The sequence below is a fragment of the Harpia harpyja genome, chromosome 10, assembly GCF_026419915.1.
Source record: "Harpia harpyja isolate bHarHar1 chromosome 10, bHarHar1 primary haplotype, whole genome shotgun sequence".
Classification (NCBI taxonomy): Eukaryota; Metazoa; Chordata; class Aves; order Accipitriformes; family Accipitridae; genus Harpia; species Harpia harpyja.
In genome coordinates this window covers 12793048-12815219 of record NC_068949.1, presented here as the reverse complement: position 1 = coordinate 12815219, position 22172 = coordinate 12793048, and the positions used below count along the sequence as shown (strand labels likewise).

General features: G+C 38.3%; 1 protein-coding gene across 24 annotated transcripts in view; it reads right to left on the bottom strand.

The window, feature by feature from the left end:
- ANK3 (ankyrin 3) overlaps window positions 1-22172 on the bottom strand; it is a 388642-nt gene that overhangs the window by 159802 nt on the left and 206668 nt on the right. The window contains exon 1 of one of the 24 annotated variants that reach the window (XM_052800058.1): window positions 5640-5747. The exons of the other annotated variants lie outside the window; for them this stretch is intronic. Within the exon in view, the coding sequence (XP_052656018.1) occupies window positions 5640-5675 (36 nt within the window). The 5' untranslated portion in view covers window positions 5676-5747. Of the gene's footprint in view, window positions 1-5639; window positions 5748-22172 lie in introns of those variants that run through there. 24 annotated transcript variants of the gene reach the window in all.

The window sequence follows — 22172 nt, the reverse complement described above, 5'->3', positions numbered from 1 at the left end:
CACGTAACATGTATAACATGTTGAACATAACATCCAAGTTGTAAATGTCCCTAAAGATGTCATCTCCATATTATTTACTTGTCACCACAGATATTCAACAAATACAGAATGATTTAACTGCAATTCTAACAAAATTAACATCTGACAACCCAACAGAAAACACCTGAACTAAGATCAGACCCGTCCCACAGGGACAATGTTCAGACAGGAGGTAAGGGTTTATGCTACTTCCAATACTCTTTGCCAGTTTGCACAGATGATGTTTTCAGAGTTTGAAACACAAGTTTGATGCGTCAGCTTCACCTGAAGAATTTATGAACAATTATTAGTATGAATGTGTTGACTTAGTAACACCAAAAGCAAGATCCTAATTTTCCAGGACTACAAAATCAAAGTACATTTGCACGACACACATAATCTTCCTAAGTATGCATGAACAACAAACTACAAGAATTATTTTAATGGGAAAATAAGATTCCTTTAATACTGACTTTTCAGCTATCAGACTGCCCTGCATGAAAAAACAATTTAATGACAAGGTAAATCGGGACACACTGTTTCACCAGTGAATCACTGTACTCCATTAGAAGTGCACAATCAGGCAAAGAACCATGCCCTTTGTGACCAACTCACATGTATAACCATGAAAAAGACATGATACAGTTGAAGGCAAAAGATTTGAGCATCTAAAATTCAAGACTCATTCTCCAGGCTGACAGTCTCAACTTCTAGAATTTTATTTCAAACTCTGGAAAGAAATTCCTGAGCCTGTAATGACTCATCTTTCACTCTTCTAAAGTCTTCCTATCATACACTTACAAGTGAAAAATAAATCACTGGCTTTCATAACTGCTACCACAGTCACAAAGAGCTAGAGAAGGGCTGGATGTACTTCCAGGGTTTCTTCTTATGTTTATATTCACCTGAAGATAATAACTCTAATATGTCAAGCTAGATGAGATGCCATTGATCTCCTCCCTGCTATTTTTCTCTCAGAAACTGACTGCCCAATGAGCATGGAGGTAACTTTCAGCACATCAGGCTCAAATTTAAAGCCATTTCCATGCTAAAGTCACATTCTTCAGATCACTGCATGAATTATGTCAGTCGGTCCACCTCCTGTTCTCTGAGTGCATCTGACTTTAGAATCAGGATCCAGAAAGGAGAGGAAAAAAATTCAGCAACCTTCTTCAAAACATTTTTAAAAGTGTATTTATGTGTCTATAATTTCAGATGGGAAAAAAATAGTACAAACCTAAATCAGATAATATTGCTGATTTTAGGGAGAGAGATTTTATTCACTCAAAACGAGCTCACTACAAAAATATTATGTAAATATGCTTCAATCAGATATGAAGTGGAAGTTGCTGGTAATAAAGTGGAGCAAACTGCATGTCAGTGGAAGCATAATGCACATCAATATTCCCTAAAAATACTGCAGTAAACAAGCTATAGGAACTATAGACAAGCTACATGATCTTTTCTGTAGCTAAACAACCTATTAAGAGCTTTCAGTACAGTGAATTCAGAAGTTTCCTGATCTCTTTCTGCCTTTCCACTTTATGCCTGCTTTTGAATGCATCTCTCATTCAAAACGAAAATTCTTCTGCCTTGGAAGTCTGAACATCATTAAATTGAAAGATTGTTTGATGATAACCAGTCAAGCCATTTCTGAGGTGGCAAAAATATGCACAGAAACACACCAATCTACACTGCAAGTATTGCAAATCCCACACGTAATTAACGTTTACACTTTTGTAGTCTTAAGAGGCATTTGAATAGCTAGTTTTAAAGATATTTACTAGAGTTTTAAATTTTTTGACACATTGTTCAGGATTCTTACAGGAATTACAAACTTTTATCAGTTTATAAGTGCCAATGCATAGGTTTCCATAGCAGGGATTATGACCTCTGTCAGAAGCAAAGAATGTCTTCCAATTTACACACCTGAATACCTTGTTGAAGAGAGTCTCTGGCTGGAAAAGCCCATGTAGCTCATGTGATACTCACAGAATCTGAAGGGCAGTGGAAATTATCTAAAGAGCTTACAGGTACTAAGAAGACTCCCAGGGAAAGATTTGTAACACAGCCATAAACCTGTAACCATCAGTTTTGCAGGGCTGGTTAGAGGCATCACATGAGCTTTGTCATAGCAGTTTACCTTAGCAGAGCTTATAACATTTACAGAACAATCTGTCCTGACACCTCTTTGTAGATCTGCTGTGAAATATATATGCCCTGGTACAATGAGAAAGAATTGACGGAACCAATAAACCAAAGGATTCAAACATCACCTGAGAGCCAAAGACTGGCTGAGGTAGTTTTGGTTGCTCAGGAGGAAAAAAAAAACCTAGCTAGCACTTCCCAAACTCATGAGGGCAATTTCACACAGCAGAGTTAACAGTTCTCAAACGCATGAGCTGAGCAACCTACCAGGAGACAATTTTAATCTTGGTCTGGAGATGTAGGAGACCTACTGGAGAATACCATCAGTGAATAATCTGAGCTTGGCCATGTTCTTCTACAAGAGCTGAATTTCCCTGCTGACTGTAACCTGGTGTATCTCGTTTTCCATTTGATTCTGCTGTCATAGGTATGACCCAGTAACTCCAGATCCATTCTGTAATGCACCACGTTACTATAAACCACAAAGGCAAGGCAGAGCAAAACAGAGCAGGTGTTATGCACACTGCTGTTTGTTAGTGTTAGAAACATTGATGAAAGCTTGTCTGCTTTCTCCCAGACGTGATGCCATATGACGTGGCCAACAGCGCTGTGTGGCCTGCACAGAGCAGTGGGGCTGGACACCGGAGAGGCACCAGCCTCCACATCTCCCAGACCTTTCTCCTCCTCCTCCATGATTAAACACTGACATTCACCATTGCAAATTTGTGCAATGGCTTGGAAAGTTCCGTGATAGCATTTGTTGGGGCTGTCTGGATGAAATGTATTCAATGGTGTACGCAGCAAATGTAAAATAGTTTACAAATGTTTTGTCCCTCATTCCACATGTCCCAGGTTTGAGGATTAGCTCATATTCCAATGGGAAAATTGCTTTTCCCAGCCCAAGTACCATAATCTGTGAGCAAAAACTACAAATCAGAGCCCTGCAATTGTTATCAAGAGTTTTAAACTAGAATCACGTTCTGACTCTAAATACAAGATTCTATTTTGAAACAAAAGGAGGAGTCTAAAACACCACTGGGGCAAGGCTAGGACCACGATTTACAGGTACAAACAGGATGAAAACAGTAACAGTGAGAACAATCTTAGCTGTATGGAGTCTTTGAGCTGAACAGAGGGGGAAAGAAAACACAACATAGCTCAGTTTTATTCTTAAAGTGAGAAAAAAATACCAAATATATAGATAAATCACTGCAGATTACATGGTGCCATTTTCACACAGTCACTTTTCAGTTACAGTACAGAACTAGTATTTTTCTGGCTTTCAAAGCCACTGTGCACTAGAGAGTTGGAATTCTGTAGAACCACCGTGATGATCTAAACATCTTGGGAGGGACTTCTAATTTTTTGACAAAAATAAAAACAACAGAACTATTTGAACATTTTACTTCACCTTAACCAGACTTCATAGTTTATTTTCATCTGAAAATTACTACTGTTTCTTAGCAGCAGAATGAAGTATGTTTGGAAAACACATCATTGTTTAATCGAAGAAAATAATGCTATTTCACTAATGAATTAACACTTTCCAAACTGGGCTAAAAGACTTTACCTTTACTATTTTAATAAACACAGGTTTAGAATTAGTTTTTAGCTTAACTATTACAGTGAAGATCAGTTTATTACATACTTACAGAAATAAGCTATGGCCAACAATACTATCTACCAGCCCTATACAGTAACCTCCCCTAGCATTCGATGACAGAATAAACCATTACAATGAAATGTTGATTAAAGTATCACTCCTGAATAGCAAATCTACAGAATAAACACGCAGTGAAGTAGAGCTTGTCTCTCCCTTACACCTAAAATGTGCATAGCAACCTATAGGAGATTTAAATATGCATGGAATGAAAACAGAATTTACTGTAAACAACATCAGCAGGAAAAAAACTTATAAAACAAATATATACTGTACCCCTTCCCCATCGCTCAAGTCTATTTAAAATAGCTATTACACCTTCAATAAACAATGTATATGCTAACAGAAAGACCAGTTTCTATGCAACTTCTAACAAAACCCTGTAAAGCAAGAGTAAATACCATTCCGTAAATACCACACAGGGGCAGAGCATACCGCAGACCAGCACATTGCCAATGCCACGGCTCGAGGGCAGCAAGATTTTCAGTTCGCTCTACTCCCCAAACTGTTGCACACAGAAACTAGCAGGACTGCATCAAGTTCTGTAATACTGGGGCTCATATAAAGTATCAGCAAAGATGTTTATCACCTTGAAGACTGATATTATTGTGCTAAAAAAACCAGAAGAGAGTAAATAATATTCTCAGGACTGAAAAAAGAGTTTAATCAAGTACCATAAAACATCTCAACCTAACAAAACCTTCTCCTACAAGAAATTGCTTCACAAAGAAAATGCCCCAAATAAATGTTTTCATGGTTTTGAAATTACTGGCGGAAATGAATTTATGAACAAGAACAGCACCATCAGAAAACAACCAGAGTTTCAAAAATGTTTTTTAACAGGGAACAACCACCCAGTCCTGTGTTGACAGCAAGTAAACAACATCATACACATTTAAGGGAACTCACTGCAGTATTTTTTCAGAGCACAAAGCTATTGCTGACATGGAAATTAGCTAGTAAACTGCTGGGTGCTACCATCAGTAATATCTCTAAAAAAAATACTGCCATCAACTGACACTTCCACAAAGCTTGGCACTCATCAATATTAATAACATGATACCACACTTTCCTGGGAACCCAGTATTTTAATTCTGCAGTAAAGCAGCCTGGAGAACAATTGTTTTAACTGTGTTTTTTAACTGATGTTGTTAACTCTAGCTATTGAAGAACCTCAGAGCCTAGTTCACAGAGTACAGGGATGTCATTTCACAGCAGCTTACTCACTTGAGGAATTTTTAAATCACACAGGGAGCACCCTGGAGGTCACTGCGACTATCCCTGAGAGTAAGACCGATACGTGTGCCTCCTTACGGGTCACTACTAGCATACTACAACAGCAGGCTCCTTTTTAAGTTTAATTGACCTATGGATTGTCGGTAGAAGAGGTGTGTTATTTGATAAATACACCTTAAAAGCATAGATTTCAGTTAACTTTTTTCAAAATGTGCAAGATTTGCTAAAATATTTTAGTGAACAAAATTGTTACGTGTATCTAGGTTACTGAAGGCCCTGATCAAAGAACAAAACATTACAAAATGTTTCTGCAATTTTAATCAGCGTCTTCTACAGAGTGTCCTGAACAGAATGTAGCCATTGCTAAGGAGAGAGAGAACAAATAATTCCATATACCATTTGACTGCCGCCTCAGCCTATACCACAATCTTACCGTCAGAACACAGAATACACCAAACAAGCCAAAACGTACCTCTTCCTACATCCAGCTTTGTCTCGTACAATCAAAGACTTAAAACACTAATACAAGAAACTCGATATGCAGATTTCACTCATTTCAGAATCCACAAATGCTTACTTGTTCTGGAAAGCATTCTCCCTCTTCCACTGCCATTTTCTGTGGCCAGTTATGAAACCTGATGACTCAATTAGTTAACACTTTGGACACTGCATCATTACTAAAAATAGCGGCCCCAGGAAGTGATTTTCTTTCTTTTTTTTTTAAAAAAAAAAAAAGGGAACTAAGCACAGTCACTTGTTAGACTTCCCTTGGCTATTTAAATGGCAAAGGACAAGTGATTGTAAGACTATTAAGTTAGTAACAGAGCGTGTCCCAGGATTCCTGGCTCACTTACCATATTTGCTGCCTCCAATCATTCCCCGTGTATGTAATCATGATCTGTGGAATACCCAAAATAGCTGCAGTATCAGCTGATCAGAAAACCACTGCTGCTTGGAATCACTCATGAAACAAGCTTTTGTCATTCTGCTTATCAGCTCTTTCTAATGCAGACTACTTTGAACTATTTCTAAAGGCAACAATAACATCATTTTACACTCTGTGTGTTTTGAATACCACATATGCCTGCCTCCTACTCCATGGTAATTTTATATTTATTCAGATTTTCTGATGACTAATTATGATAGATTGGTGTCGTTGGTTCTAGAGGCTATTTTCCTGAACTAAAAGGCTGCACTCTATATACTTCAAGTTCTTAAACTAGAGAGATTAAAAGCAGTACCAAGAGCAAAATCACTTTGCTTCAGAGGGAAGCCCAGAGAGAGCTTCATGATTTCAGTAAAGCAGATCTTTTCCTTTTCAATGGAAGCTATTGCCAGAAGCAGGAATTTTCTTCATGCTTCCCTACTTACATTAGGACTGGTTTTAAAGAATGTCCATCTTCTGAGAAAGGGAATATTGAAATCTCTTTGATACACCACAAGCACCTGCACAGCATGCACTGTGCTTGCCTGTTACACATCTCACCTCACACATGTGAGCTGCACACAGATATTCACTGGCACAGAAGAACAACAAAGGGTAAGATGAGGGGAAAAAAAAATAATCAAGGTTTAATATTTTTCTCAGACAAGATATGCCCAATGTCTCCTTTGTCTATGAAAGGAAATTATCTACATGTAAAATATTATAAGGATCATTTGAAATTCTCAAGAAATAGTTCTCCATGTTTTCATCGACCAGAGCCCAGCCACCAGGTAGTAGCTCCATGCTCTCGGGCTAATAATGCAGAACTTGTTGCTGATTATCTATGTAAAATCTTTCAGAAGGTGCAAAATTTGAGGCCCCAGTGTATCACTAAATAAATAACGTATGCCACTCACTCAGGGGATCTAGCTTGAAATTACTTCATTAATGTCACTGACGATGCACTCTATTAACAACTACTTTCTGCTTCTGCACATTTTTGCTTATGGCATTGTAGTATCTATGACTAAGACAGACTTCTGCCTCTGACTAAATAGAGAGAAGCTAACAGCTGTCTGCAGGGGTGGAGGAGCCTTCCACCTCAATTTAAATACAAGACGATAACCAAGTCAGTTTAAATGAATTTACCTCCCTGACACATCTGTGCAGAGCTCCCTGTAGCAGAGATTTCAATCATCTGCACCACAGCTACCTCAGCAATGTCATTATTGCAGGCTGCCACAACAACATGTAGTATCCTGAAATATTCAACTTCTAAAGCTGAATTTTGATTCAGTGTTACTATTTGTTTTGAGGACTGAGAACTATCATTTCAAAACAATAAAAGGAAACATCCCAGTTCTAGAAATCCAAGATCACAGGGTTACTATCCAGTGACTGAATTTTTCTTTTAAACTGAAGAGGGGTTGGCCCTGAATAAGAACTAGGTGCCTAAATACCCTTCTTCTGCCTTTGAAAAGGTGCTTGAGAACAAGGAGAAAGGAAATATGATGATTCCTGTAATGGGATCCAAGGGAATCACATGAAATTTAAAACTTGCTGAATAGTTCTTTTTGTAGATAAAAGGATTAAATTGGGTAGTTTTATGAAAACTCACAAGAGTCCATCCAGAAGACCGAGCCCATTGTGGGGTGGTGTCCCCACACCACTGGGTGCCACTGAACTGCAGCCTCCTGTTGGGGGGTAGTGATTGGTGACACAGAACTGACAATTTGACAGCTCTCCTAAAGCTGAAGTACTGCTTGTTTGGAAAGGAGGAACAACGCTTTTAGAGAAAAGGATTCAACGCAGCCTCTGCATGTGTCTTTTACCGGCGGGCTGTGCCCCTTGTTCCCTAGGCAGTCCAGGTCCTGTGGACAGTGCCAGCATGGTCTGGGTGACAGCCTGCTCCCTCCAGGAGCTCCTCTGAGACCACTCTCCCCTACCCACTACCTGCTCATTTATTCTGGTAGAGCTACTTTGCTTTTCCAGTCACTGGTTCTTGGCTTTTCGAGTTCACATTAGTATGATGAGACCAGTGGATGATTGAGCCAGACCGTTGCCTATTAACCTTCACCAAATTGTCCTGGTTTAAGTTGTGACATTACCACAAGAGAAGTTGTCTAATACTCTCCCCATTAATTTTAAGAGAGCAATGATCAGAATTACAAAAGAAAAGCACAAAGAAAAATTAAAATCTGCCAGCACCAAATCTCAGCACATTCACATCCATCAATTTAGCTCTGATTACTGAAAGCTCACATCATAAATCATAGTGACACTATTTTTTTAACCTTGTGGATCAGTTCTAGAGCATTCAGGATGATTTCTCACATGCATGCTATTAACAAAGGGTAATAAAAGAAAGGCTCAATACTAATGGCAAAATCAATTTGCTATAGACTTTGGGTAAAATTTTTAGGATCCTTTTGTTACTTTGCATCCTGAATTATATGAACTGCAAATTCCTATAGTCATTCTTAGCTTGGGAAAGAGGCAGTCTTGGATACAATCATGTAATAAGTAGATATGCAAGGAAAAAAAAAAAATCTCAACAATCGGTCTCCTCCCCTCTTTGAAAAAGAAAAAACCCAACAAACCCCCTTTACAATGTCATTAAAATGGCAGATTTAGTACAGATGGAGGATTCTTTTAAACAGAATAGTGGAAATGTCCTTTTACATTATCACTACTCTGCTCCCCGACCAGATGGAGTGCTTATGATTACTGGCTTGGAAGCAACTTGCAAACAAAGCAACACATGGCAGAATTCAGCAGAAAGAAAAACATGGTTTGACATGAGATACAGACAATATAAATATATTCCCAAGAATGGGAAAGACAAGCTGAAATAGTTTAAACCATAATCTGGAGTTACTGAGCCAGATTTTGCAAGAAGAAATAGAATTTTTTTTTTTTTTTCTTCTTTCTGAAACTGCAGTAGATGACATTTCAGACAGTTTGGAAAGCTGAAGAGTCAGCTGAAGCCCACCAGAGCAGGGGATTTATAGCTCTGTGGTATTTCAGGCACCCTTTTCAGAGAGCAAATGGTTGACAAATGGCATCAGTACAGATGTGTGCTTATGCAACTCACACCTACGAAGGGTCCTCAGTTTTAGAAACTTGTATCACAGAAACCAGTGGTAGTATCTGAGATATTTAATACAATTATCTAAAATTCTGTTCTAGTCATTAAAATAATGGCTAATGTGTGCCCCAACTGAGTTTTTTAAATAGCATTTCAAGTGCAGACATTGCAAAGGCTACATACAGCAACAAGATACTCACAAAGCAGTTCCCTGAGACCCACAGGCCTTAGGTTCATATGTGAAGCCAGAAAAAGATGCACATTGCATACAGCAAGAGAGGCGTAGTGAAGCTCATCAGGCAGAGACTCACTGTTCTTTCCATCTAAGAGACCCCATCTCAAACACATTACACTTAACCGCTATAGATAGCTACCAGGCTTTTACAAAGCTACTACCAAGAGAAAATGTACATTTACTCATTTATATTTTAATTGTTAAAATTGTGGACACTGAGAATATACAGCCACAGGGTAAAAATTCTTTCCTAGTTATAAAATGCCAAAATGATCAGCATAATTTATGTATGACTTTTTTTTTTAATCTGCCTGTTCAACCACCATCCATCGTGAAAATATTATGTTTGATACACTACCATTCAAATGCTGCCAGCTCAGATCATCTGCTAAAACATCCACAGAATTAGAAATCTGTAGTTAGAAGCATACATTCTCTTTCAATAATATAAAATTTAAATATACTTATAAAATAAGGATAGGAAAACAATACTCCAAACATTAATTAAGTTGAAGTCTCACAGCAAGATAAAGATACACACACTTTTTTTCCCCAGAAAATCTGTTTTATGCTCCTGTGTAATCTATTGCTCTAGAATAGAAAGTATCTACAAAATCTGTAAATCCTCTATTTTCTTTTCTTGTTAACTTTGACAAGGATATTCACCTGCCATCACACCAAATAATCTAAAGCTCTGCAGAACTAAAAAAATGAAATCCTGTAACTTCTGCTACAAGATACTTAAAATTTCTCTTTAAAGGCTTTCCAAATGAGTGAACAGGAAGCCCATAGTCTCATCCTATTCTTCCTCAGCAGCAGCTAGGATCAAACCTCAAAGACTGAAATGCAATCACTTTTAAAGGATAGCCTGCAGTAATTTTTCAGAGGTCTCCAAGAACTTCGAAACAGCATGCCTTGAAGCCAGCCCTGCTGTGACCTGTGAAATTCAGCACATTACAGCTATTCAAAATGCCCATGAAAGACACAGACTGAAGCACTGCAGTGTTTACTCTGTCAAGATCCGTAACAGCTCCTGTTACCTCATCGTCAGCACTTTGCCTTCCCAGTATATACTGCTTTCAATAGCAGGGCAAGGGGCTCTCAGGGTAACAGACTAAAATAAATGATACATGTATGGTATGAGCGGTATGCTCAAAGCATCTGAACTGCTATCTACAAAACCACTTCAAATTCCATTTTTTAACCCTGTATTGTTCCCTTAAGCTATCAGAGTAGATTACATATTTCCAGTCTGCCATGCTAACCACCTTTCTGAAAGAGCACTTGTTTCATTTTCATCCATTAGCTGTGGTTTTCACGCCCAAGTTCTAAAGCTCCCTTAACTTCCAGCGACCCTGGGGCAAAAATATCAGCATTCTTCCCCAGAATAACCCCGTCCCCTAGGAACAGGAACAACTGCAACCAAGTGGAATACAGACTGTTAGATAACCCCAAACTTCTTGTCCAAAATGGACCATATATCATTCAAGGCTTCCACCACTGAGACTTCAGCAATTTCTCTTCCTCCTTCAGTATATTGCCTTTACATGGAAAAGGTGCATCTTCCACCTGTATCCTAGAGAAAGGTAATTTTGCAAAACCACTGCCACAATATCACAGAAGCCCCATAATCAGCTGCTGTGTGAAAATGGAGGTTAAGGTAATACTTATCAAGACAACTTCTTACTGTCAAGACCACTCCACAGTCTTCAAATCATAGTTTCATTATACCATTCTGTAAGCACCAAGAAAAGCAGCTTTAGTTAAGCCAACTGAAAGTCCTTGGTTTTATTAAGATTTCCTTCTCTCCCACTGATCATCTAGAAGACACCCATGTCATTGATATGCTATGGACAGCACCTTTGGAAAATACTGAGGTAATAAAGCTGCAAGCTGGAAGAAGTGTTTACATAAGTGTCGTGATGAAAATCACATGTTCGACTCCTGAGCAAATTGACTTGACACTATCACCCTTGAAAAATAACTAGTAAAAGCCAATTAGGAAGGGAAAAACCAAAAGCCAGAGACTTCAGTCAGCCCTATGTTTAGTCAAACTACAGACCTCACATGAACTCTCATGGAGATGAGGGGAAGACCAAGGGCAAAGAACTATACACGGAAAGCACAAGGAGACACGGTATCAGATCTTCCTATATCATCTTGAAGCATTGCTGATGTTTGCAAATTCTCTGCTGATTAATCAGATGGATTGTTGCATGCCATGCATCTTGTTCAAAGTCATGCTGAAAATTGGGATTTTGTACAAATTGAAAACAGCAACTGCCTTACTCCTTCTTTGACATACCTCACCAGAATATAGGATACCAGAAAGTAGAGATTCCTTGTATCTGAACAGTAGAGCTCAGCCTTTTCACTAAATAGGGAACTATTTGTTAACAGAAAATAATACTAGCAGGCTAGCGAAATCAGTGGCTGTTGATGGTCTCCATAGGTGTGTAGGTATGTAAACACATAGATAGGGAAATAAAAATCACATGCTAAACTTATTATTGCACCACAGCACAGGAAAATAATTAACAGAAATAACTTTTTCAGTTTTTTAAGAATACACAAAAAAATAGTTGAAAGTATCAGAGGAATGTTACATAGAGTATACTGTCCATTTGTATGTGGTATCCATGTGACAAAATGTTGGCGCTCTCTCAGTCTGGATCCTATTTCTAGCAATTTTCAATATTCCAGGATTGCCAGGAGCAAAGAATTAATCATTAAGATTCATGGTGATGACAGCAAAGTATTTCATCCTAAAGTTGAGTTAAGCACCAGAAATGTGACTGCTGGCAAATAAGCCTTTCCAAACACTCCCTCTCTCTGTTGTCTTTTAGGCTTACTCTGAACATAACTGCGATACGAAGCCACAGAACTGCCAGATGGTTTCAAAATACTCAGACATGGTTTCTGCACAGAAGAAGGAATTTCTATCATGTAATACATTCCAAGAGCAGTACTGCAAAAGCAGTAGTTGTCCAGCACACCTGACAGTTCACTGTCTCCATGAGACCTTAGCCAAAAAAACCCCCCACTATTAACAAAATATTTGATTATACATCTTGACTTTGTTCATTCCTCAAGGACCATCTAAGGGAAAAATTCAAATGAAAACAGAAGTAGGCTTAATTAAAAGAGATGCAAGTGTATCCACTCACCAAGGGCATACAAGGGTGTCCAATGCCCTGTGAAATAAGCACAACCTAGCACAACTATAATTTAGTGTACAGTGGCTTACTAATCTTCATTTATAGATGGTGCAGGGAATTATTCAATAAAAGAAAAATGGAACCACTCAACTAACTATAACTAATCCTTTGAAACTGTTCCCAAATGCACTGGAGACATTTCAATGGAGCAATTTTATGACCAAAGCTTTTAAACAACAGTTAGCCTGTTACTCACTCAGTGTCCAGACTACAGCCAAATTATTACACCGTTAAAACATGTGCAGACACAAGATAAAACTTGCATGAGAAAACTAACATGAGAATAGCTTGCCTATGAAGTGGTGGGATTTCCAACGCATGCAGAGTTTAAGAACACTGGACAAAAAAATAGAATAAAAATAAGAAATTGGCAGGAAGAGATTAGCAAAGACGATTATGGATGAAGGTAGACAAAAGGAGTTCTTGATATCACACCCAACCCTATTGCTAATAATTCTGTGACACATAGGAGCATTAGAGCTCCTCTGCAGGCAAACCGCACTCAGCATCAGAGTCAGTAGGAGGTTAAAACAAGATGCCATTGAAAACAAGCCCCCAGCCACATAAAATCAATCTGAGCCCTGCTTACAGACGCTGTATGGGAGAACATGTTGCTCACATGAGACTACAGCCTGCTGTTCTCCAAGGCACTGTCAGGACTGCTGGACCTTTCATCCTTTAAGAGTTACCATTTCAAAACACTCTAAAATTTCTAAGTTACATTTTGGAAGGACTTTCAAGGAAAAGTGCAAGTTTAAAATATCTCATAATCATTACAATGATGTAAAAATAAGATATTACACTGCAATGAACCCAAAGAAAAAGGAGTGACTTAACTGTGGTTGATCTCAGCATCACTCAAAAGTTATCCCCAGTCTCAGTATTATTGTTAGGACACACACAAACTAGTCACCAGTCGTCAAAAGATTGCTATACAGTAACCATTCACAGTTATAGGGTGCTGTTCCCAGTTAAAATACTAACCTTTGTCATGGAAAATAACCAAAATCTAATTTTAATCTCCAGCAAGTGCTCTGTTCAGTATCAACAGTATCAACTCTGTTCCCTATCAACTTCCTTTCATAAGGCACTACTATTTTCAAAGAAAATGCACATCAAGGAGAAAGCTCCATGAGCTACACAATCTTAAGTGCACTGTCGCTTTTTAACACAGTCACAGCAAAATCTAAAATTATTTCTCTTACTCAGCTTTCACTCTCAGCTATTCAATGGCATAAAATCAAAGCGTGGACTAATTATAAAACAATATATATAATTCACTGAATTTCCAGCTTCTTAGAGGTCAGTGCTCTGATCAGGTACAAAACTCTCTCTCAGATTTAACTCCATGGTGAAATGTCTGGGTAGCAAATAAAAGAAACTTCCACAACTTTTTCCTCCTCAAATTTTAGGTAGGGCAGTAACACTAGAGTCATATTGTCTCAACTTTGTTATTGCAACAGCGCTGAGGCTGTGAATAGTGCTTTCCAAGAACACAGAGAGCATTCAAGTGTTAGATGTAATAACCTCAAGATGTATTACACCAAGAAGGGGAAAACATTCTTCTGCATTGGGGTTATGCAGGAATTTCCCCAAAACAGAGGAAAATGCATAATACGAATAAAAAATGATCTCATCAAGATAATTTTTGACATGCTGCTGGGGGATGATGACAGTTGTGCAAACTGCATTCCAAACAGGACTTATATTTGTCAGCACAGATGTATGAAAATGTCTCTCAGTTCTCACTGTAGTGCTAGCAGCTTGGCTCAATATTAATGCCATCCCTGAAGTGCTGCTACTGATTTTGCGTCCCTTTATGTGTATTACACACATGAGATGCTGGCCACATTTAAGACAGATGCTTTCTGAAGTTGCATTGGAACTACAAAGGAAGAGAAAAGGGCAGCTTCAGAGACTGCATCAATGCTCATATGGCTCCCTAGGAGTTACGGATGGGAGAGAAGGGGGAAACTGTAGGATGCATAATTCCTAAAGATAGAGCTGAGCTTTCAAGATGTATAGCAATTTGATAATGGATTATATTGGGTTGTAGTGCAATACTTTTCAGTTATACTGCTGTTATTTTAAGCTACAAGAGAATTTTTATTGTACAGTAAAGGAGCTCTCCTGAAACTTGTTCGAAAATATAAGGTGCCTTTTCCTATCTTTATAGGCAAAATACAAGAGTCACAACTATTAAAAGTCTTTACGAAGGAGCTACGTACCTCTCTTTGCACTGCCTTAACTCATATGAATCACACTTTGTATCTGGTAGTCATGCTATACTTCTCAAAATGCATTTCAAACTATATGAGGTTAGAATATTACTGGGTTTTGTCCTGGCTTGCATAGTTGTAATCTGTGCTACATCAGTGAAATAGGTTCATAAAGCTTCTGATACCTGATTTCACACCAAATATTTTGAGCAGATGCACAAATACACCTTGGAATGACTGCATGAATAATGCAGTCATTACAACAGCACACATGGCCATATTCTGTTTTTTTCTAACCTGCTTAGTTAGCATTGCATTTCTTTTCCTTGGGAGAACCTTCAAGTCTCTAGCTACTATTATAGCTAGCTCTCACATTTCCTTTCTCTCTGTGAACTGCTATTTCTAATCTGATGTTAAACAGCTTTCACAGGGCTTCTAAAATTACTGTATAGCAGTAGTATTTCTTATATCTGTATTACCGACATGATGCTTCATGAAAAAGCAGTCCCTTGGCAGGACAAACTAGTGTTCACACTGCATTATGGAGGAGGCAGCAGCTGCTATATTTAGGGTACTGAGTATCTTCTTCCATTATAAGTCTGTTTATTTTACAGATCTCAAAACTCACTAATACATACAGTTATGCCTTTTCTGATTGATGAAAATCCTATTTAACTTTAATTGACAACCCAATCATTAAAAAAGTTGTCATTTTCCCTTGGTTATCTATTTGCCTTAGTAAAATAAAAATCATATACAAAATTACCCAAAGGAGCTGGGGCCCCATGGAAGCAGCATCACTGGCTCACTGTGCTGGGGATTCAAGCCATCACAGGGAAGGGTGGCACCCTGCATACCACCTGCAATGCCTGTGGAGATGGGGACCCTCCCAAGCACTGTCCCAACAACATTGGGGCAGGAACCCCATGGAGTATGCGACCTGGCTGCATTCATTGGTAGGAGCAGGAGTGTGCTCTCTGGTTTGGGGAGTTCAAGTTTTGCTGACAACACATGGCTAAAATTGCATAAGACAGAATACTCTTTTTCCTTGGAATAAAAAAAAAAACAAACCTTGAAATTTATAAATTAAAATGCTACCAGAAGATAAAACCAAGCATTTAAGATGTTGTCCCAGCAATCTCAAATTTTCCTTTGGCAAGTATATTATAGTTTCACAGACAAGAGCTTCCTATTTTTCCATAAAACTTTTTCATTTTCTGAGAAAAACATGAACAATTAAAACTTCATGAATAACACAGAGATGGCACTTCTTAATTGTCCCCCACCCCAGCAGTCATTGGTATTTAACATAATTTTAGTACGCAGTATTTTATATTGCAGCCCAGAGCCTTCTCCAATATGATTATTGCATCCAAATAGCATTCTAGATTTTACTGAAAATGTAACTATCTCCCATGATCTGCCAGGACAAACCATCAATCCTGTATCTATACCTTCTGTGAATAATCCCAGAGTCCAATGGTTTTTCTACATTTCCCAATTCTCTCCAGGGCAGTGGCTAACAAGCTCAAATCATACTGAGACTATCTCAGATGAGCCAAGGCTTTAATGTGGTTTTTAAAAGAGATCTAAAATACATTATAAATGTATCACTGATCCAATTTTTGTTTTGAGTAAAGTCGTCTCTCCAATAACTTACCTATGTTTTTTGTAATGGTAGGAAATGTAACAGATCTTTTCAAAGACTCAATTCTATGTTTAGACAAACAATTCTCTGTGCATACACACACACAGAGAGTTTGTGTTTGTTAGATATCTATGAACATATTCCCTAGTCCTATACATTTGTACATGCAGACAGATAGCTGCTGAAAACTGCAGAGAATAGTGTTGATCCTGAATTTAAAACAAAAGGAAGCCATGGACCTTATCAACTGGATTTTACTGGCTTTAGTAAAGAGGAATAGAGAAGTAACACGCTCCCGAGACACAAAGCAATATAACCACTAAGTAAAAGACGTCTTTTTTCCCATTAATAAATAAAGACTGCTTAGATTTGCACATGTACTAGTCCTGCTCAAAGTTAGAGCAAGGCACTTACGAATCTAAATACAAAATTTGACCCAACTCCCACATAATTTATTAAGGAATCTCATTTTTAGTTACCAGGCATTATAAATTATTTGACTGTTTAAATTAAAGTGACAAACACAATCAAAAGGGCAAATGAATGCATCAGAAACTGTACTTTACTAATGTACTTTAGTACCTCTGCTTTAAGTTCAGTTGGATTTTTCATGCTGTCTAACAAATATCATGTAGTTTGCAGCACGCAAGGGCTCTCCACAGTAACACTGGATTTCATTTGAGATTTAACAGCAGAGAATTTAAGAGGAGGGGAAATACTTCCATTTTGATTTGAGTTGTAAGCACCATCTTGTGGAACTACAAAGCCTGCAGATTAGAAGAAATATGGGTTTACAAGCTCCTCTCATAAACTGACTGGGAATGCCACCTGAACATAAAACAAAGAACAACCAAGAATAAAACTATTTCTCTCTCCTCCTCCAGACCCACAATAAAAATGAAAATAAGCTATTCTCCTACCCAAAGAATTAAGGCAATCTTGCCCCTACCTGCCTGCATACAAAGCCCTACGGGCAGCAGAGCCAATACATTCATTGGCAAAGAATTGTAGATCAGGATTCCTGGGGCTGTAATGAGGAACTACAGTCCCTCCATAATGTAGAGTATCATTTCTGATAAACAGAGCAAATGTCTTTCTCCCTAGAAGAAGGTACTTACCACAAAAGCTCAGCTCAAGCACTTAGTAAAATATTAGTCTGGTAAAATGAGCCTGCACTGTGGATGCATAATGCTAACCTTCACCAGGGGATACATGGTGTTTGGGTTATGGAAGATACCATTGGACAGACTGGATGGGAAGGCATCCTCCTTTCAAATTAAAATAGCAATATATATATTGTAAATGAAGGAAAAATATGCAGCTACAGTATTTTATAGAATAAGGCATATGCAAACTTCTGTGATCTATTTATTTCCTTAGCACTGCTAATGATATTATTATTAATATCATTGTATCCATCAGCATTCAGCAGACAATTCTCTTGCTCCTGCACAATTCCATGGAATTATTTGAAATGTAAATAGAGAAAGAAGAATAGCTCTTCTAAAAGAGCTAGTTCATCTATGAATATTAAACTAAAATGAACCCTCCTGGGAGCTCTGAAACACTGCTCCAGGATGGAAAACCATGTCATTACTGACATGAATCATATTTCCTAAAATTAGTGGCAAGAGAGTGCTCTTAAATAAGCACCATCCACATGTCTAATACCAAATCAGTATGTATGACCCAAATGAAAATTCATTATTCTTGTCCTTATTATTAGGATTTTTAGTAGAGATACAAGTGGAATGTAAATAACTAGCATCTCTATTTTTGTTATCAACTACTTTAGCACTTTGATCTAATCTTACCATATGCATATAAGGCTGAGAAATCACTTCTTAAAAGCTTACAAAAGAAGCAAGAGGTGGACAGCAGCTTTGCCTCTTGTGACAATAGTGCTGGTGTATGTGCTGCTCCTGGTGGTGTCCTTCTGCTTAATTTAGCCCATCGTGTAAATACACACTTTATGAGAATATTAACTCTGATACCAGGAAAATCGCTGGACTGTAAAAGAATGATTAAAACACAAAGAGGGTGGGACTACTAGGATGATACATACAGCCTTCAAATATCAGCAAGATTTGGGAGTTGGTATTTATTTGCAAAAAGATTGTGCAAGTGCAATTACCGCTTAAAAACTCACTGGACATTAATACAGTACATGTCTCTCACTTTATCATAGGATCACAGAATCATTTAGGTTGGAAAGGACCTTTAAGATCGAGTCCAACCATTAACCTAACAATGCCAAGCCCACCACTAAACCATATCCCTAAGCATCACATCTACACGTCTTTTAAACACGTCCAGGGATGGTGACTCCACCACTTCCCTGGGCAGCCTGTTCCAATGCTAACACATCTGTACAACTGTGTAAATTTACATCAAAAAGCTCCCCCATGTTTTTATGCTGTTATATTTCACTTATTTATTATCAGTAAGAGCTTGGATGAAGCACAACACCCCTTAGCACCTTATAGTCTTCAAAGACCCCAGCTTGCCTTTTGCAAACTTAGAGGTAAAGGGATGCCATGGCCAAATTCCAGCTTAGGGAATTAAGTTCTCCCTAACCCAGTTTTCAAAGCAGTGGCAATTACCTATAGTAGTAGTCTTTATCTGCTGACCTCAGTTATTGGCTACATTTGTGGCTAAACATTTGGCATTTTCAGTGCCAATGTTAGAGGTTTCTTGTAAGATTTTTTTCTTTTACTTTTCATGCACAGAAAAATATTGGATATACACAACATACTATGAATTAATTCAGTTAGCAAAGTCCTTCAGGATTCTTCACACTTTTTTCATTAAAAATACAGTGAAATAATGGATAATGATAGAAATCACAAAGGAAAGTTGTAAATAATGGCAACAGGTCAATGCCACTGTACATTCATAATCTCAGGTCTGCCTGCAAAATTAATGCAAATAGCCTCACATGTTTGACTCACATTTTCCATTGCTTATCAACTTTCAGGGCACTCAGCCTACCTTGAATACATCCAGTATGATCAGAAATTATGGCTGTGTAACTTCAGTTATAACAATTAGCCAATAAACTAGATACTAACCCTAAATGAATTAGATTTTCTAGCAATAGGGAAGGATATACTTGATATTTTTTGAAAGACACCTTTAAAGCCATATAATATATAGAAGCCAAAGGTGAATATGGAAAACCTGTGAGAATTAAATGCAAAAATAGCATTCCTTCTCCTTTTGGTACAGTTTTATTAATGAGGTCTCAAGAACTGCAGAATGAAATACCATTTAGTAAGAGAGATTCAGTTTCCTCACACGTACTCTGCAGAAAGTGCAAACTGGAATTTCCAGGTTTTTGTTTGTTTGGTTTTTTTTAAATACAGCCAGCTGATAGTGGTTTTAATAGCATCCTTGCCAACCAGAACTTAGGAGCCCTCCGGCACAGGTGTTTACTTCCGTTACACTGAGCAACAAACTCATAGACATAAATCACAATATTCTGATAAGCTCCCTCTCAGGCCAGCACAGCCATAAGATACCTACTGGGAGGACAGGATTTGACCACACAGGTATGAGCTGTCACAGCTTGGACACCGGGAAGCCAAATACCAACGCACACAAAAGAGCAAGGTCTGGCACAGGCAGACAGACCCAAGTTTATCCTGGGTGACTTCAGGCATTCAATCAAGGTCCCTCAGGAAGGTCAGTAACAGCCCACAGGCAGGGAAAGAGGTTGGCTGAACTGCTCTAAGAAGGTGCCCAAGTCAGCTTCTGGAGGTGTCACTTTCTTTCCACAGATTACTGAGGGACATGAGGGTCCTAATTCAGGTGCTATGAATCTGATACTAGTGAAAGCTGAAAGCAAGGTTAACCTCCTCACTTTCAACATCAAAGATGTTCAAAACAGTCCCTTTCCTCATTTTTTGTGCGCAAGATGGACATCTGACCTGTGAAAGCATCCAGCTTTCCCCATTTATGTTTTACTGGCATCATAACAGCAGCAAGTAACAAGTGCTGAACTGAAATATCTCATAGGGATTTACAGATTTCATTTAACAGTCACTTTTAACTGTTAAATGACTAATGGGTTAATTCCCTCTTTGGCACAAAGCCTTTACTCAGGGAGTACATGAGACTTTGCAAGCTGTTTTCAACAAAAACATATGGGAAATTGTAAACTTGTCCAGGTTATGTTTAAAATAGGATATTCTGTTGGAGTAATATTTTAGACAGTACCCTTAGAAAACACAAATCAATCATGATGAGTTTTAATGTTCCATTTTGGACAGCAGCTGAGTAAATATAATAATGATTCTCTTTCCTTCCCACTTAATCCTGCTGCCTTCCTAACCACTGAATCATTGCTCTCCTTCATTACTAAAATGCACAACTGAGATGCTGATTAGTGTCCCAGATGCTTGATAACAGGGATAGTAATCAATACGTCTTCTTTAATCTGTCTGTGGAGGACGTTTCATCCCTTTGCTTTTGGATACAGGCTCTGCTGCTGTGATCCACGGCTTTAATATTGCCTCTAGATTGGATTAGCGCAGAGCACTCTTCTTTAGTCATTCCATATCTTCTTTTAATATATAGCATCACTGTGCCACAGCTGTTGCCTATTTGCTGAGTTTGAAAGCACTGGTTTAAAAACCTAAAGCTCGAAATAGTTTCAGATCATGCTGCCCGAGAGAGACTTCTGCAGCCATGCCATAGTGCCGCAGGGAGCAACCAGAGCTTCAGCCCTCGTCTGTGGAGCTTGTGTGTGTGAACTGCTGCCACTCGACTTGTCCAATTGCTCTAGGGTTTTGGTGGGGTTTTATTTTATTTATTTGTTTATTTATTTTAAGAGCCATAATGGAAAAATACTTTCTTTCAGCAAGTGAAGAGCTACAAGTGGACTTTCCTTTGGGCAACTGCAATATAAAAGATTTAGAGTTTGGCCTGAGTTTTGCAAACTACACCATGCACATGCTTAGCTTTAAAGACAGGAGATATCTCCCTGAAGCTTAACAACAGACAGGTGCAGACACACTTCAGCCAAGTCCCACTATTTACTTCCTGGATGTTTAATTTATAAACATATTCTTCCATATTTGTGCTCTGTAAAACAAAACAAGTCTCTTTAAAAATCTGGTTTGTGTATCTTTTTTAAAAAATACTGCACAGTAATATCGCAACATGAATACACCTAAATATATCATTGCAGCTTTTACTGCATTATAAGGCAGCCAATTTTAAGACAACATCAATAATTTAGAAACTCAGCTATGTGCAGCAGCCTAATTGGATTATCTTTACTTGGCAATTTTTTCAGTAAGATATTAGCTTCTTTACTTTTATAGGGATGCATGATGGAGATCTTTCAGTAAACCCATGTAACACACAATCAATAGACATAAAACCACATGCAATTATAAAACATTTTTTCAGCAAGTACCTTTCTTCTTCTCATGGCTTCGGTAAGAGGAGTGTGCTGTCCAAAATTAAGCTAACATAGTAAATCAGGTTTTGACACAAAATATCCCTGGAGACTGAGATTTAGAGAGCCTTCTCTAGAGAACAGCACAGCAGCTGCCAGAACCACCACCTACAGACACCAGAGAGCTGCCGGGATACAGCTCCCTATTTTTGTGATGGAACTTCCTCATGATGCTTGCCTCCAGGAAAGGGCACTTTTAGCTCTAACTGGCTGAAAAGGTCCCTTTTCACCAGTGAGCAACTAGCAACAGCAGAGCAAAATACCCTTTTTTCCTATGGTACATTTTGTACAGTGTAAGGAATAAAAACAACAT